At 36.8% G+C, this 15266-nt stretch overlaps 1 protein-coding gene and 1 pseudogene across 1 annotated transcript; both read left to right on the forward strand.

The window, feature by feature from the left end:
• Positions 1-12233: 12233 nt before the first annotated feature.
• LOC128541123 (protein fem-1 homolog B-like) lies at positions 12234-13864 on the forward strand (annotated as a pseudogene).
• An 18-nt stretch (positions 13865-13882) lies between these two features.
• Positions 13883-15087, forward strand: LOC128508601 (protein fem-1 homolog B-like). The gene is made up of 2 exons (XM_053480000.1): positions 13883-14208; positions 14334-15087. Exons 1-2 carry the CDS (start codon positions 14141-14143, stop codon positions 14569-14571), a joined length of 306 nt encoding a protein of 101 aa, XP_053335975.1. The 5' UTR covers positions 13883-14140; the 3' UTR covers positions 14572-15087.
• The last annotated feature ends 179 nt before the right edge of the window (positions 15088-15266 follow it).

The following is a 15266-nucleotide window of genomic DNA, read 5'->3' on the forward strand; positions in this document are numbered from 1 at the left end:
AAGGTTCTCGATGCGGTTGAGGTCAGGGCTCTGTGTTCAGGCTGGTCAAGTTCTTCCATGCCAAACTCATGAAACCATGTCTTTAAAGTCCTTGCTTTGTGCACTGGGGCTCAGTCATGTTAGAATAGAAAAGGGTTTGCTGAAGCTGTTGAAGCTGAATCTGTTTCTTTTTCTTTTTCTATGATGTTGACAGCAGAACTGGCTACCTTGCCTGGCGACTAAAGTGCAAAGGAATACATCTCATTGTGCTGCTAAGGGTGATACAGCTAGCTCTGACCTGGGAGGACCTTCCTTGAAGAGATCCATCAACCCTAAAGAGCAACTTGTGAAGACGCAGTGAGAGAGACCATTGCCTTGCTTTGCCATGCTTCTAAAGAAGGTCAGATCTTCTTTAAGAAACTTTCCATCACAAACATGGACTTGTTAATGACCCAAATAAAACCATGGATATTCTGAAAACATTTCCCCAGTTTTTAGATACCTAAGGACTGGTAGGTTTATCCAGTGATTGGCATAATCTGAAAATAATAATAATAATCATGTGAAATGAACCAAAGGTCCTGATATGCATGTTTTTGGTGTTTTAAAGATAACCAAGACTTCACACTCCTCTTCAATCCTGAAATGGCTAATAAATTGATGGAAAAGTGGGAGACTGTATTCAGTGGCGGTTTTAGGCATGGGCAAACGGGGCAGGCGCCCGGGGCGGCATTTTTTCATTACACGTGGCAGGGCTAAGCGGTTTTCTATTATCTATGATACCTTTTTCCGCCCCTGCTGCTGAAGGAGCCGCACAGAAGCTGAGTGCGAGCGGAGAGGACAGGGAATGAGGGGCGTGTTGGGGGGCGCAGAGTACAGTTCACCTCTCCCAAATGAAGCGGACAAGGAGGAGGGCTTAATTATGTCAGTGACACCTGACTTTCTTACAAATAACGCACATTGCATTCAAAATATTATAAACACAAACCAATAATTAGCACTTTTTTCATTTATATAATTGTTTGAAATGGCAAATAAAAATAGGTAATAAAAAACAATTATGATGTGGAGGTGAATTGGTTTAGTCTTGACTTCTAGTCATAAGTGACAGCGTTGGGAGAAATCTGTTGATTGTCGAATCGTCGATTACAAAGTAAACACAGCGATGGAGAGAAAAAGGCCAAAGCTGTCAGGTGCCCAATTTAGGAAAAAAAAAGAAAAGAAGATGGAGAGAAACGGGCAAAAGATAAAGGTATGCAACAATGTTCTCTCTGTATGATTAAGGTATTCATCTCATTATGTTCATCAGTGGTATAACGTTAACTCTTAGGTTTGTTAGCCTTCTTGCTTATAATGCTTGCTATGCTTGGGGCTACCTTAATATAATATAATAAAATAACACAATAAAAGCCTAATATATAAACCATAAGAGTTCTATTATTTTTGGGCAGGGCTCTATTGTTTTTTCAGCAGTGTATACAACATGAGATCTAATTAAATTTAACCACAAAATTATGCTTTGCAACAAAACTGTTGCAAGTACAGTTATTTATTTCCATTGTTTATTTTAATGTTGGCTATAGCCAATGTATTTACAATATATTTACAGTATACTGTACATAGCCAGTGTAATTTACATATGTGTAGATTTTTAAAAGACATTTTCCATTTGCTATAACTTTGTTATGTGACAAAGCTTAAAATTTGAGGCAGTAAATTAACCAAGGAGCTAATTGTTCCTCCCTCAGATTATATTATATTAGATTAGATTAGATCATTAAGCACGTTAGGGCATGTTTATTTAAATTAGCAATTTTTAAGAGTAATATTGTAAACAACAATCTTTTGATGTCAATTTTAACTGCGTCCTGTTTCAGGGACGTCTTAAATATTTTTTATATTTGTATATTAGTCTTAATAATTTAAAATATTTTTTCTTAAATAATATTTGTTTGTACAGAGTATATTTATTAAAGTTATGAGTAGTTTTTTTTTTTTTTTGACAAAATTGGTCTGTTACAAAACGACATGTAGTATTACGACAATAAAACGTGTGGTGTGTGAAAAAAAGGGGGAAGTTTTGTCAGTTTTTTTTTTTTTTTGGGCAGGGGTAGGTGGCCTGGGGCCAGGAGGGAGTCTCGTCCAGGGAGCAATTGAGTGTAGAACCGGAAATTAGAAATTCATTTGCAATTGCATTTCCAACGCGTTACACGGAAACCTGTCAGTCAGCATCAGGGGTGGGTCTATATTGTGGGGCATAATTGTATGGGGATTGACGTCACTCGCAGTCGCCAACCAAGACATTAGTGTCACGTTTTATACGGATACTTTTAAATTAGAAGGGTACAAGTTATTAATTATTATTATATATAGTTAGACGGCCTTCCTCAATCCTGCCGAAAATGTGCCGATTAGCTAATTGCTGTTCCCACATCGCCCTTAGTCTAAGGCCGTAAAATGGGAATAAATACAACGTTAATCTCCACTGGCGTCCACGGTCAGATTAGGCTTATTGATGTTTCCAAATTGCCTGTGGAGTGTGTTTGTGTAAGTGCCCTGCGATAGACTGGCAACCTGTCCTGGGTCTATCTCGCCTCGTGTCATAAGTCTCCCAGGATAGGCTCCAGGCCACCTACGACCCTTTTAAACAGGATATACACTATAGGAAAAAAGTATCTCCCCAATCCTGTAAATTATTGAATTCAGGTATTTCAATCAGGCCCCTTATTTACATTTAGTCATTTGGCAGACGCGCTTATCCAGAGAGACTTGCTTGAAGAGAGATACTTACACTGGGGGCCTGTCCACACGGAGACGCGTTTTGCTGTATACGTTTACATTTTTTATCGTATTGGCGTTTCGTCCACACAGATCCGACATTTTAGGAGACTGAAACCGCTATTTTTTTAAACCGGGTCCCAAAGTGGATAATATGTTTCGGGGCGGGGAGAAGCAGCACACCTGAGCTTATACTTCGTTCTCTCCTTCTCACACACACACACACACACACCTCTGCAGTGCACACGCACACGTGGGGGGCGGCAACTCTTAAAAGGGCAACATACATTCAATTCAATTCAATTTTATTTGTATAGCGCTTTTAGCAATTGTCATTGTTGCAAAGCAGCTTTACACAATCAAAAAAATTATTTAAGTTTGTATGAAATGTGAATGTGTATGAATCAAAATGGTCAATTTGTCTCTGGTGAGCAAGCCGAAGGCGACAGTGGCAAGGAAAAACTCTCTGAGATGGTAATAGGAAGAAACCTTGAGAGGAACCAGACTCAACAGGGAACCCATCCTCATTTGGGTGAAACAGAAAGCAGTAAATGATCTGCATTTATACAGTGTGTTAGTTGGCAGGCAGTTCAGCTATAATAGCTGATGTTAATTGATGTTAATATGGAGTCCAGGTAGTTATTGAAGACCCAGGTAGACTTGTAGGAAGTTCCAGTCCTGAACTATCGAACTGTCAAGTCCCCAGAGAAACAGTTGCCAACACCAGTCAAGGCCAGAACCATTTTCTAGGTAGAGAGAATCATTCCCAGACACCAGACGCATCCCAGAGAGACACACGGGGCATCCATGTGGCGAGATCTTCAGCCAGAAGCGGGGCACCAGGATGGGTCAGACAGGTATACATACATACATACATACATACTGTAATGTGGTCTACAACCTAGTAGTGGCCGTCATAATGGTTTGCTTCATTAGAATTTGATGGCATTTCGCTTTCAGCTAATATCTGCATTACTGGCATCTGTTTTGTCCAGGGTGCAATTTTTTTCCTTCCCAATTGCATTATTTTTCATGATTTTTCATTCTTTTAATTTTACTTAGTAGCGAATATGATTTTAAATGTAGCGAAGTACAATACTTCAAACAAAAATATGTAAGTAAAAGTAAAATTACAGATTTTAAAAACTACTTTAAAAAGTAGAAGTACTTAATTACAGTAACGCGAATAAATGTCATTAGTTACTTTCCACCCTCTGGTATTAGATACTGAGAATCTTGAGAATTTTGCAAAATTTGAAAAAAGGCGCACGTGATCTTGATAAGCAATTTGACAACATTGTAGTAAATATTTTTGGTGCATCAAAAGCATGCACATTATGATACCAGCAAACAAGCTAATCCAGCACATGTCACAAAAATGCAGTATTTAATCCTTAAAACGAAATCCAAAATAAGTAAATACTCAAATACAAAATACTGAGAAAAAAGGTCCACTTTTAAAAAAAAAAAAGAACCCCCCCTTGCACTAGGCTGGCTACGGGCCTGATTTATAATAGCATCATAAAGTTGTGTAAACGTTGATCAAAAAACAAGGCACACATTAATTACACACAAAAAAAGTATAGAAACAAGGAAATAATAATAAAAAATATATATTACAGAGAAAAAATAAATAAATAAATAAGTGAATATAAATGAAATAGGGTCTTTTTATTCTTTTTTTCTAATAAACCAAATTCTCTTAAAGTTTCTTGGCCTTTTTACCTTTCATACGTTCCATCGTCTCGGGGAGTGATTCGTCCATTTTGATACTGGGCGCGCATGCGCAAACCTCAATGACTCATCTAGTCCGAGTCGTTCGTTTTTTGGTCACGTGACCCCCATAGACGCTATGCGGTGCAATAGATTCAAAAGAACAAACGACTCAGACTGGAAGAGATGATGATGAGCTACTCATTCTGTTTATTATAATATGTCCTCATTGTAATATTTTAATTACTGGAACTATGGCCAAAATGTGTGTATGTAGACGTCTGTTTATTGAAAATGTAACATTTTATTTTATTTCTGATCAAAAGAACGAAATGAACTAAATGACTCAAAAAAAAAAAAAAGATTCGTTAATTTTGATGAGCGAGATTCAAAGAACCGAGTCACTAAAATGATTCAAACTTCCCATCACGAAGAGTCAGGTATGCTAAGAATAAAAATGTGCTTTACAAATTGGAATTTGAGTTAAGTATGAATCATAAGGTAGTTATGAAACTTAAATGAGTGAACTTGTATTGATCCGTTGGAGATTTTGATGTATATTCAGAGTTTTATAAACGCACATGTTTGTTTCATGTTCCCGCCCGCGCCAAAATTGAGCGGGGTTTTTTCCGTTCTAATGAGTGTTCTCTCTTATCTAATTATTTTTGGTTGATTAAGTCTGCAGATAAATTACATTGAGTGCAGTAAATATAAGAAACTTGTTTTAAAGTCAGAATGTATGTTTATAGACGAATCTGTGTATGAGAAACACAGTTACTGTTCAGCAGGACGATGCTAATGTCTTTTTTTCTGCATCGAATCTGAAGGTGTGTGTGTGTGTGTTAATTGTCTTTGCTCTGTCAATAAACTGCAGGTATGTGAAACAAAATCAGAAAAACAACCACTATACGATTTGACAAGTTGAAATATATTGGCCAAGATATTTAAGTATATTAATGTATTGTTGATTAAGTTTATCATTTAATTTTATTTACTATGTAAATAGTGGTATAAAACATTATTGTGTTGTTAAAAAAAAAAAGGAAAGAAAGCAGAGCAGCGTGTGACTTGAGAAGTTCACGATGAATCACATCGAATCTGAAGGCGTGTGTTAAAGGTCTGTCCTCTGTCAATAAACTGCAGACTCGTCTCCGAAAAAGCCTGGTGTCGGTAGTTCATTTGTGGTGCTAAGTGAAATCCGCTTCACAAGGAAGTGGTGCTTTCACTAATGTACAGTAGTATCATCGAATTGGTAACTGAGATACACTCTAAGATTCAGCACAGCGTAGTCTCTGCTTTTCCTGTGAACGATTCTTTAAAAGTTAGACGTAGTTTAAATGGTTTGAAAACCCCCTTTGCTTCTTTCAATAACAGATTCTAAAAGAAATCGATATTTTACTGAAAAATGGGGAATTGTTGAACCTGTTGAAATAGTTTTAGTGTGTCAAGTATGATAGTAGACGGGACAAAGGAACGGCTACTTATTGCCAGGTGCCTGTAAATGATACATTTATATACATTCCTGTTTTTGAGAGTTTGAAATTCATGTTCAGAAACCCAGAGATTTGTAACATGACCAAAGCAGGCATCGCATCTAGGGCTGCAACAAAGAATCGATTAAATTGCCAAAAATAGATTACTAAAAGCATTGGGAACGAATTTCATAATCGATTCGTTGCGTCGTGTGACACAGAGACATTTGATTATTTAAAAAAAACTTTAGGTCAGCGTGGAGCGGAGTGAACACACTCAGTCTCGCACACTGACAACATCTGTGTACGCATGTACTGCTTACTATAACACTGTGACCACGTGTGTGCGCGCGTAAAACATATTTTATTTTGTGTCTGTATGAGTGTGTGTACAGCGCGCGTGTAAAGCAAAAGCAAGTCTCATTAGAGATGTTAAAAATCCATTTTTTCTTTCTGCTCAAGGCTAAGCCTGCTTTTTTCCTCCTACTTTCGCCTTCACACACACACACACTCTCTCTCTTTCTCTCTGCTCTACACAAAAACACTGCTCTGTCGCAATTCTTTTCAAAGGTAAAGTGCAGGTTAATTTGTTTTATGTTTACTTTACAGCAGTGATTCCATTAGTGTGTCGCTCAGTCGATTGTCATTGGAGAGATTTCTTGTTTATTTTTCCGATGAACGAGCGTTTTCGTTGTGCGCGTGCTCGTGTGTGGAGGAAGGGTAACTGTGTAAGACAAGAAAGGGGAGAGGGGAAGCTTATTTTAGATTCACACACACTCACACACACACACACACACGCACACACACACACACACACACACACAGTGCCTGCTTCAAACTTTCAAATCGAAGCGTAGTTGCTGCTTCTTTTGTTACAAATAATAAATAATTACCTTTTTTTTTTTTTTTAAAGCATTATTTATGGGATGACTGTAGTACTTAAGCACTTTAATTCATGAACACTACCAACTTTTTAAACTATTGTACCCAGACCGAAATTTAATACCCAAACATCATTTCATGATACATTACCCATCATGCATAAGGAAAATTGGTCCTACTGTTGCGCACTTATAGTATGAGCAAGTATTTGGAGTATTTGAAGCAAAGCATAAGCCTTTGGCCAAAAAAACACCAGATGGCTATTGGGTATAATTAGGACACATTGACATTCCAATGCAAAGAATATGGTCTGATGTTTTTGAACCATTTTGAAGAGTCTGGTGTTGTTAATGAATTGGTTATGTTTCTTTCAACTCCACAGAATGAAAATGTCTGTTGCACTAATTGGGGTAAAATTGATGGTGCAGAATATCAAATCGGTCTTGTTTGTAATGAGATTCAGCATGAGCTTCCAGTCTTTTTTAGAATCACACAAATTCTGTTGATGCGTAATAGTATCTATTTTCTGGTGAATTCTCTGGTAACACTTTCTTTCAATAAGCATTATCATGCCTTTACTCCATGTGATGGATAAGAAAAAGAAGCTGAGATGCAGAGTTTACGTTTTTATAGACCGGGGTCAGGGGTAGCTCAGTGGTTAAGGCATTGGATTACGGTTCGGAAGATCCCAGGTTCAAACCCCACAACCACCAAGTTGCCACTGTTGGGCCCTTAAGCAAGGCCCTTAACCCTCAATTGCTCGGATGTGTAATGAGATAAAAAAAAATGTAAGTCGCTCTGGATAAGAGCGTCTGCCAAATGCCTAAATGTAAATGTAAATGTTTGATCTTCAGTGTTCACATGGACCAGATGACAGCATGTATGTGGTGCTTCTATACTGTTTGATTAAGACTTTTATACTGGATTTGTCTGCGTAATTTCAGGCAGTAAGTAATTTTTAAGTTATCAGTAAGTTATTTTGTAAGTTAAGTTGTATTTAGTCAAATGCAAAATTTTGTATTGTTCTGTGGACAGTTGCAGAATGATTCTGATGTAGTGAGGCTTGTTTTACAAGCCCAAATTCTTTGTTTTTGGCTCAATTAAAAAAAAAGTAAATGGGTCTAAATTTGATTTATTAACATTTTAAACCCTTAAGACAAGTAAAATTTTTACTGATTTTTTTTTTTTTTGTCCAGAAATGTTACTAAAATGTCACCTTATTAGACTTAACATTTTCATTCCATTGGATGCAGGCCTAAATGTTAACACTGTAGAGTTTGCATTCATTGTTCATATGTATGATTAACCCATAATCAATGTTAAATCTGCACCAGTCAGGGTTTTTTATTCACTTTTTGTAGATATGAATCACACTCGTATGGTGTTAAAACAACACTAATTAGCGTTGAGTATTTACTCTGCTGACTAAATGTTTTACCTTTAGTAAGAGTTAAAGGAGAAACTCTCGATAGTGTTGTTTTAACACTAACAGTAGATTGAACAACACTGAGATAGAGTTAAGTTCCTTACACTGCAATAGAAGAGTTAAATTAACACTGGCTAGAGGGAATTATATAAACACTGCAAAAAGTGATTTTAACACTTACAGAGTAAATTTAATACTGGTGATTTTACTGTGTATGTTTAACAAATTAATACCATAAAGCTGATAAAGATTTTTGTATACATACTTTTTAAATTACAGAAAACTGTTAAAAGATAAGGTGTGCTTTGATATTTCTATTCTCTTGTGTTTGAGTTACTCAATAAATGCACATACACAGTACACAACTTTAAAATGGCTATTTTTTATATTTAAATAATTTAGTGACTTAAATTATAAAAATAACATTGCCATTCCCGTTGTTAAAGTTTAGCTGTTTGCAGTACAGAGTGCAAAGTGTTTTAATTGGTCATTGATGTGGTTCTTCATGGTTATCTATTTTATTGTAAAAAGCTTTATATGTTCATGGTGGAGGCATATGTCAGGATCTTCATCTCATTGTTCATGGTTTGTCTGGTCTCATCTGAGAGCTTGTCCTTGTGATGTTACTGAACTTGTCTTTATTCATGTTCTTGTCAGGATGTCGGAAATGGAGACAAAACTCAGTAATAATTGGTCAGTACAATCACACCTACTGTTGAGGAGCTGCAGAAAAATTGTGAAGGAGACATTTGCAATTACAGATGAGTTCAGTCTCCAATATTTGGACAAATGAGGATTACTTCACTCTAAAGAAAACTGACCTAATTAAACACAGACACCATAAAGGTTGTTGAAACTGTCCCAGTTGTATTCAACCTTTTGCCAGTGGGTAACACTGAGTCTGCTCAGCAGGAAACCGACTATGACACTGTATTTACTGCAAAGTCCATGACATCTTGTACAGACATATTTTCTGGATTAACTTCCTTACAGGACACCATTATTTTTTCCCCACAAAGTACCACTGAAAGTTTGCATATAAAACGGAGATGTACCTTGAAATAGCTACTGAAGCCTACAAGAAGAATGGGACACTTGTAATTGTCTCAAAGGAGACAAAAGGAGCTGAATCTATATTTTCATACACTGCTTATCCATCAGGTGCACAGATAAGTGATGTTGCTAAGGCACTAGTCAAGAAATACCCTTAAGAAACCTGGCTCCTTTGCAGGTTACTATGGATGGCAGCAAAGCATTAAATATAAGGAAATTATGGCACCACACATCAAAGCTTTGGTCTCCCTGAGCTAACATGCACTGAAACGCAATAGGCCTACTGACCAGAAGTCTGCAAAAAAAATTAAAGAAAAGTAAATTACCGTCCCCCTTATCTAGAAGGAGACACTGACGAAAGTTTAGAACAAGAAAGGATCCATTTGCTAACTGAAGTAAGAAAAAAAATAACAAGGTCATAAAAGAGAAAATGTATAAAATCTTTGCACTAAAAAGTAGTGAAATCAGCAATCTGTCCTCTAGCATTGAGGACATCAAAGCCATATGGCCAAGTCAAAATGCATAATAATTAATTAAACACAAAATGTTTGTATTTTACATGATTTAACAACTGTTTTTCAGAACAACCATTTTTAGACTTAAATTGTTGAATTCTACTGCAAAGAGTTATAATATAATAAATATTTTGAATACTAAATATTTTTGGATGCTAACCTAGTGGAATTCTTAAAAAAAAAAAAAAAGTTTATTCTTTTAGGTGTTTTTCTTATTGTTAAAATTGTTATACTGAAAGTGTATAAGGAGGGGATCTTCACAGTTAGTGATTACAGCAAGCAAAATCTGTGTTCATGTGAGCCCTTTTTATAATTGTTTTAAGACAGGCTTGAACATTTTTAGTGTCTTTTTTGAGGTATACAGTCAGAAAACCTGAAGGATAACTTGGTTTCCTAAGGTTTCTAAATATGCTGTTAGAACAACATATTGTATAATTTTATGCATGAGTGCTATCTTCCTTATTTGTCTTTCAGATTAAGGATGAGTTTCATAGAATTACAACAGTCCATCTGGAGTCCAAGTATACGGACATGCTTGATCTGCTTGACATCCAAGTCCAAGTATATAGACATGCTTGATCTGCTTGACATTCTCCTTCAGGATATTTTGGTACAACAGTCCCAGACCACCAGACTATCACACCACCACCACATTTGACTGTTGGTCTGATGTTCTTTCTTTTAAATGTGGTGTTACTTTTACGCGGCGGTGGGTAGAGTAGCCAAAAATTGTACTCAAGTAAGAGTAGCTGTACTTCAAAAAAAATATATTACTCAAGTAAAAAGTAGTCATCCAAAATATTACTCAAGTAACAATAAAAAAGTATTTGGTGAAAAGACTGATTCAAGTACTGAGTAACTTTCATTGTAATGTCCGATTTATTATTTTTTCTTTTAGAAATTATGTAAGCAGTCAGACAAAATGAAATGTACAAATAACAAACATTTCCAAATAATACAAATAAATGAAGAAAATTTAATAAAATAAATGAATAAAACTAAATATCTTTTACAAAATAGCAAACTAAGAAACAAAAAACAAATGTCCTAATCTTACTTTTCTCACAACATAAAGCTTTTGAAAAATACCTACTGTAGATAACATGTTTGAACAGATTTACTTTATATTTAGTCGCCCTCCAAATCGCTCAGCAGATAGAAAATAACATTAGAACATGTACAAGAGTCTCACTTTATCATAAACTGGGTCTAGTAGAACAAATGTATGAAACTTATATTTTGTAGCCTCTAGCTTATTTTCTAGTTATATATCTTAACATTGCAACATTAAATTAAATATTTAAACTAACCGACATGTTTGCTTCACTGTCCACCACGGCTAAAGATTTTTCCCTACGCTATGCAGCGTTTGTTTGGTCATTTGACCACATGTTATTGTTGCTACGTCTGATTGGTGAAACAGTCACGTTGTAGTTTCAACGGCTGAAATTCTCTGGCAAAAATAAAGAATATCTAATGTGTAAACTAAATGGTTAGAAAAGTAACGAGTCGAGTGTCGCTGAATGTAGCGGAGTAAGAGTAGCGTTTCTTTATTACAAATCTACTCAAGTAAAAGTAAAAAGTATGGTGCAGTAATAGTATTACTCATAGATGTAATTTTTTTTTCAAAAAGTTACTCAAGTAAATGTAACGGTGTAAATGTAACTCGTTACTATCCACCTCTGCTGTTACTCCACACATAATACGCCACATACTTTCCACAAACTTCAACGTTTGTCTCGTCAGTCCACAGAGTATTTTCCCAAAGGTTTTGGGGATCAAGATGTTTTCTGGCAAAACTGAGACTAGCCTTCATGTTCTTTTTGCTCAGCAGTGGTTTTCGTCTTGGAACACTTTTTCACACAGAGCTACAGTATGTAGTTTTGGATTTTTTCCCTTAATAATAAAAACCTTTATTTAAAAACTGCATGATCTTTGACTAATATTTAAATTAGTTTGATCCAAAACATTAGTGTGACAAACATGCAAAAAATAAATAAAAAAATCAGTGAGGGGGCAAACACTCATTTATAGAGAGGTTTCCAATCTCCAATATACGTTTTTTTTTTTTTTTTTTTTTAAAGCTGTCAGTCTCAGTGGAAAAGTGGAACCGTCTACAGTCACCACACGCATCCCAGGCAGACCACACAGGGCAGCCATGCAACGAGATCGCCAGCCACAAGCGGGACACTTGCTAGCGGGAGTGATGCTAAACAAGTGGTAACCAAGTGGTTCCAAAATGTGTTTTGGCATTTTGCAGGAAGACATATTTGCTTTTAAATTGCAAAAATATATATTTTCATTGTTACATATCCTGCATGACCATCTAATGACTTTACCCATATTTATAATGTAATTTCTTGGTACTGTAATATCAGTAAATTGTAGTTAATGCAATATGTGATATTCAATGTAATGATTGATGTACTATTAATTTATTTAGTCAACTTGAATCATTTACACTTGGGTATTTCATAAATATTAAATTTTACATATATATTTTTAGTAAATATAGATTTGTTTAGGATAGATATTTAGTAAATATCAATTAAATTTTAACAAAATTCTTAATCGATTCAAACCAATTTCAGGCCAACGCTTGACTTCTTTACTAATAGCAGCAAAGAACGGCCACGACGAAATAATCCAGTTCCTTCTGGACCAAAAGAAGGTGAATATCGACCAGACTGAGACTGTTAGTTTTGACAAGTAAGAATAATGTTCAAGAGTAGAACAAATGCCTCACATGGAGATTCCACAGATCTCCTGTTATTACTCAAGAGCAAACCAATCACAAATTCCTTTCTTTGTTCCTTGCCCTTTTTTTTTTAGGTCTGTGATAGATGGAGCCACGGCTTTGTTGTGCAGCAGGTGAAGGACATATTAGGATTGTGCAAATCTTCGTGTCTCGCTGTGCCAATGTCAACCACCCCCCTATATCAACAACACCCCTCTCCATATAGTCTGCTTTATGGGCCAGCTGGACATTGTGAGGTACCTGGTGGGCGAAAAGGCGGACATCACTGCTGTCAATAAGTATGGCAGTACATGTTTAATCATAGCTTCATATAGGGGACACACAGATATGGTGCACTATTTATTAGAGAAAGATGCCAACCCTAATGTGAAAGGTCATAACGGTAGCACGGCAGAGCTCGGTCATCTAGAAATTGTTAAGAAGCTGGTGCAATGTAATGTGGCAATGGTGGTGGACATTCACGGCATGACTCCGCTCAAAATGGCTGCGGAAAGTTGCAAATCAGATGTTGTTGAGGTACTTGTTTCCCTGCCTGATTGTGACCCTCATAACCAAATTGAAGCATTTAAACTGCTTGGGGTGTCATTCGCTAACGACTGTAGAAATTATGACGTTCACAAAGCATGAACTTCAACCCTGAAACAGTCATCACCAAAGAGCTCCCTCCACCTGTGGAAGATTATGGTGGTCGCATAAAATGTAGGATCCTTAAGGAGCTGGAGGCCATCAAGCAGAACTATGATGCTCTGCACATGGTCTCATGGTCCGTGAGCGCATCCTAGGATCAGATAATATATAATATATATATTTATGTATCCAGTCATATTAAGTACCGTGCTTTAAAGTATGCCAGAGACATGAAGTCTGAGCAGTGCATTAAGGTGTTACTACACTCCTTGCATCTACATTAACGTATCAAAAGGAACATAAGTGAGGACCTCTTTCTCTTTGCAAATGTTTTTGCACAGCTGGTGTACCGAAATAAGCCAGTCCAGGCAGCTGACTTGGGGCAAGTGTTATGCTGCAGTGTCTCTGAGATCCGGTGCAACATGGCATGCTTGAATACCGCCTCTGAGACTGAATGTCTGGCGTGCACTGAGAAATACAAATCAAACATTTTGACTGTTTTCTATCTGGTGTGCATTTCTGCTAAAATGCAGTACAAAGACAGAGATTTATGATTTCATCTGTCTCGACCATGCACCCAAAAAGGCTTGTCTCTGCTCCACCTGGCCACCGGCTTTAGCATACCAGTAAACGATTTTCAGCAGTCACCAAAATCTTGCTGGACTGTGGGACGCAAGTGAAACTGCGTTGATAATAAAGAAAACAGCCCTTACATCTCATAGCTCAGTACAAACCACCCATTAGCGACTTTAACACGCTGCATGCCATTATCATCAGTCTGGTTGAGGCTGGTGCTCAGATTGACATATAAATTTGTTTAGGATAGATATTTAGTAATTATCAATTAAATTTCAACAAAATTCTTAATCGATTGAAACCAATTTCAGGCCAACGCTTGACTTCTTTACTAATAGCAGCAAAGAACGGCCATGACAAAATGGTCCAGTTCCTTCTGGACCAAAAGAAGGTGGATATCGACCAGACTGGGACTGTTAGTTTTGACAAGTAAGAATAATATTCAAGAGTAGAACAAATACCTCACATGGAGATTCCACAGATCTCCTGTTATTACTTAAGAGCAAACGGTCACAAATTCCTTTCTTTGTTTCTTGCCTTTTTTTTTTTTTTAGGTCTGTGTTGGATGGAGCCACGGCTCTTTGTTGTGCAGCAGGTGAAGGACATATTAGGATTTTGCAAATCCTCGTGTCTCGCTCTGCCAATGTCACCCGCCCCAGCCAGATCAACAACACCCCTCTCCATATAGTCTGCTTTATGGGCCAGCTGGACATCATCAGTCTGGCCGAGGCTGGTGCTCACATTGACATGGCCAACAAGGAGAAGACGACGCCGTTGGAGATAAGCACCTAGGGAGACTCGGATAACCTTCTAAAAACATACATGAAAATTAATCTACAGTGCCTGGCTGCTCGGGCTATCCGACAACATCACATCCCCATACTGTGGGAAGATTGAAAAAAGCCCAGACAAGTTGAATTTTCAGCTTGAGCTTCAGCATTACCTGCTGAATGAAGCAGAGTTTTTTTCATGCACTTGGGGTAGTCCGGGTGCAGGGCATACATCAGTCCAAAAAGGCCACAATAGGCCTGAAGCATGTTGGCCAGTTTATCCATCACCACACTCCCTTCCAAGATGATGTCCACTGTAGATGGGTTGAGCTGAGGTTTTTCTTGATCTATGCAGAGGATTCTCACTGGAAAAAAAAAAAAAACAGATTGACAACCAGAAGATATACTGTAATTAGGCAGTTGGATAATGCAGTCTTGTCCAACCTCTAACCTATTTATAATAAAATATAAACTGCACTGTTCTTAATTTGACTTTTCATTGATTACCATAATTAAATCTATACATTGCCCATTCTCGGAGTAGCAGACAGCAGGGAAAAATGGGTTAAGCCTATTGAAATCTTTTCATTTTTTATGTTGTCAAATAAATAAAGCAGATATTCCAAATTGTTTTAGGTTAACTTGTTTGGCCATAAAACTGAATTCAAAGTCTGGAAAAATACTGAATGATGATTAAATTATTCTGAAAAGACAAAA

Source organism: Clarias gariepinus, chromosome 2 (assembly GCF_024256425.1).
Source record: "Clarias gariepinus isolate MV-2021 ecotype Netherlands chromosome 2, CGAR_prim_01v2, whole genome shotgun sequence".
NCBI classification, from domain to species: domain Eukaryota; kingdom Metazoa; phylum Chordata; class Actinopteri; order Siluriformes; family Clariidae; genus Clarias; species Clarias gariepinus.

What these genes read in the sequence shown, in the direction of transcription:
- LOC128508601 (XM_053480000.1), top strand. Translation starts at nt 14,141, where the DNA reads ATGGTCCAGTTCCTTCTGGACCAAAAGAAGGTGGATATCGACCAGACT. An exon ending in GGGACTGTTAGTTTTGACAA is followed by an intron (nt 14,209 to 14,333) that starts GTAAGAATAATA and finishes TTTTTTTTTTAG; the next exon opens with GTCTGTGTTGGATGGAGCCA.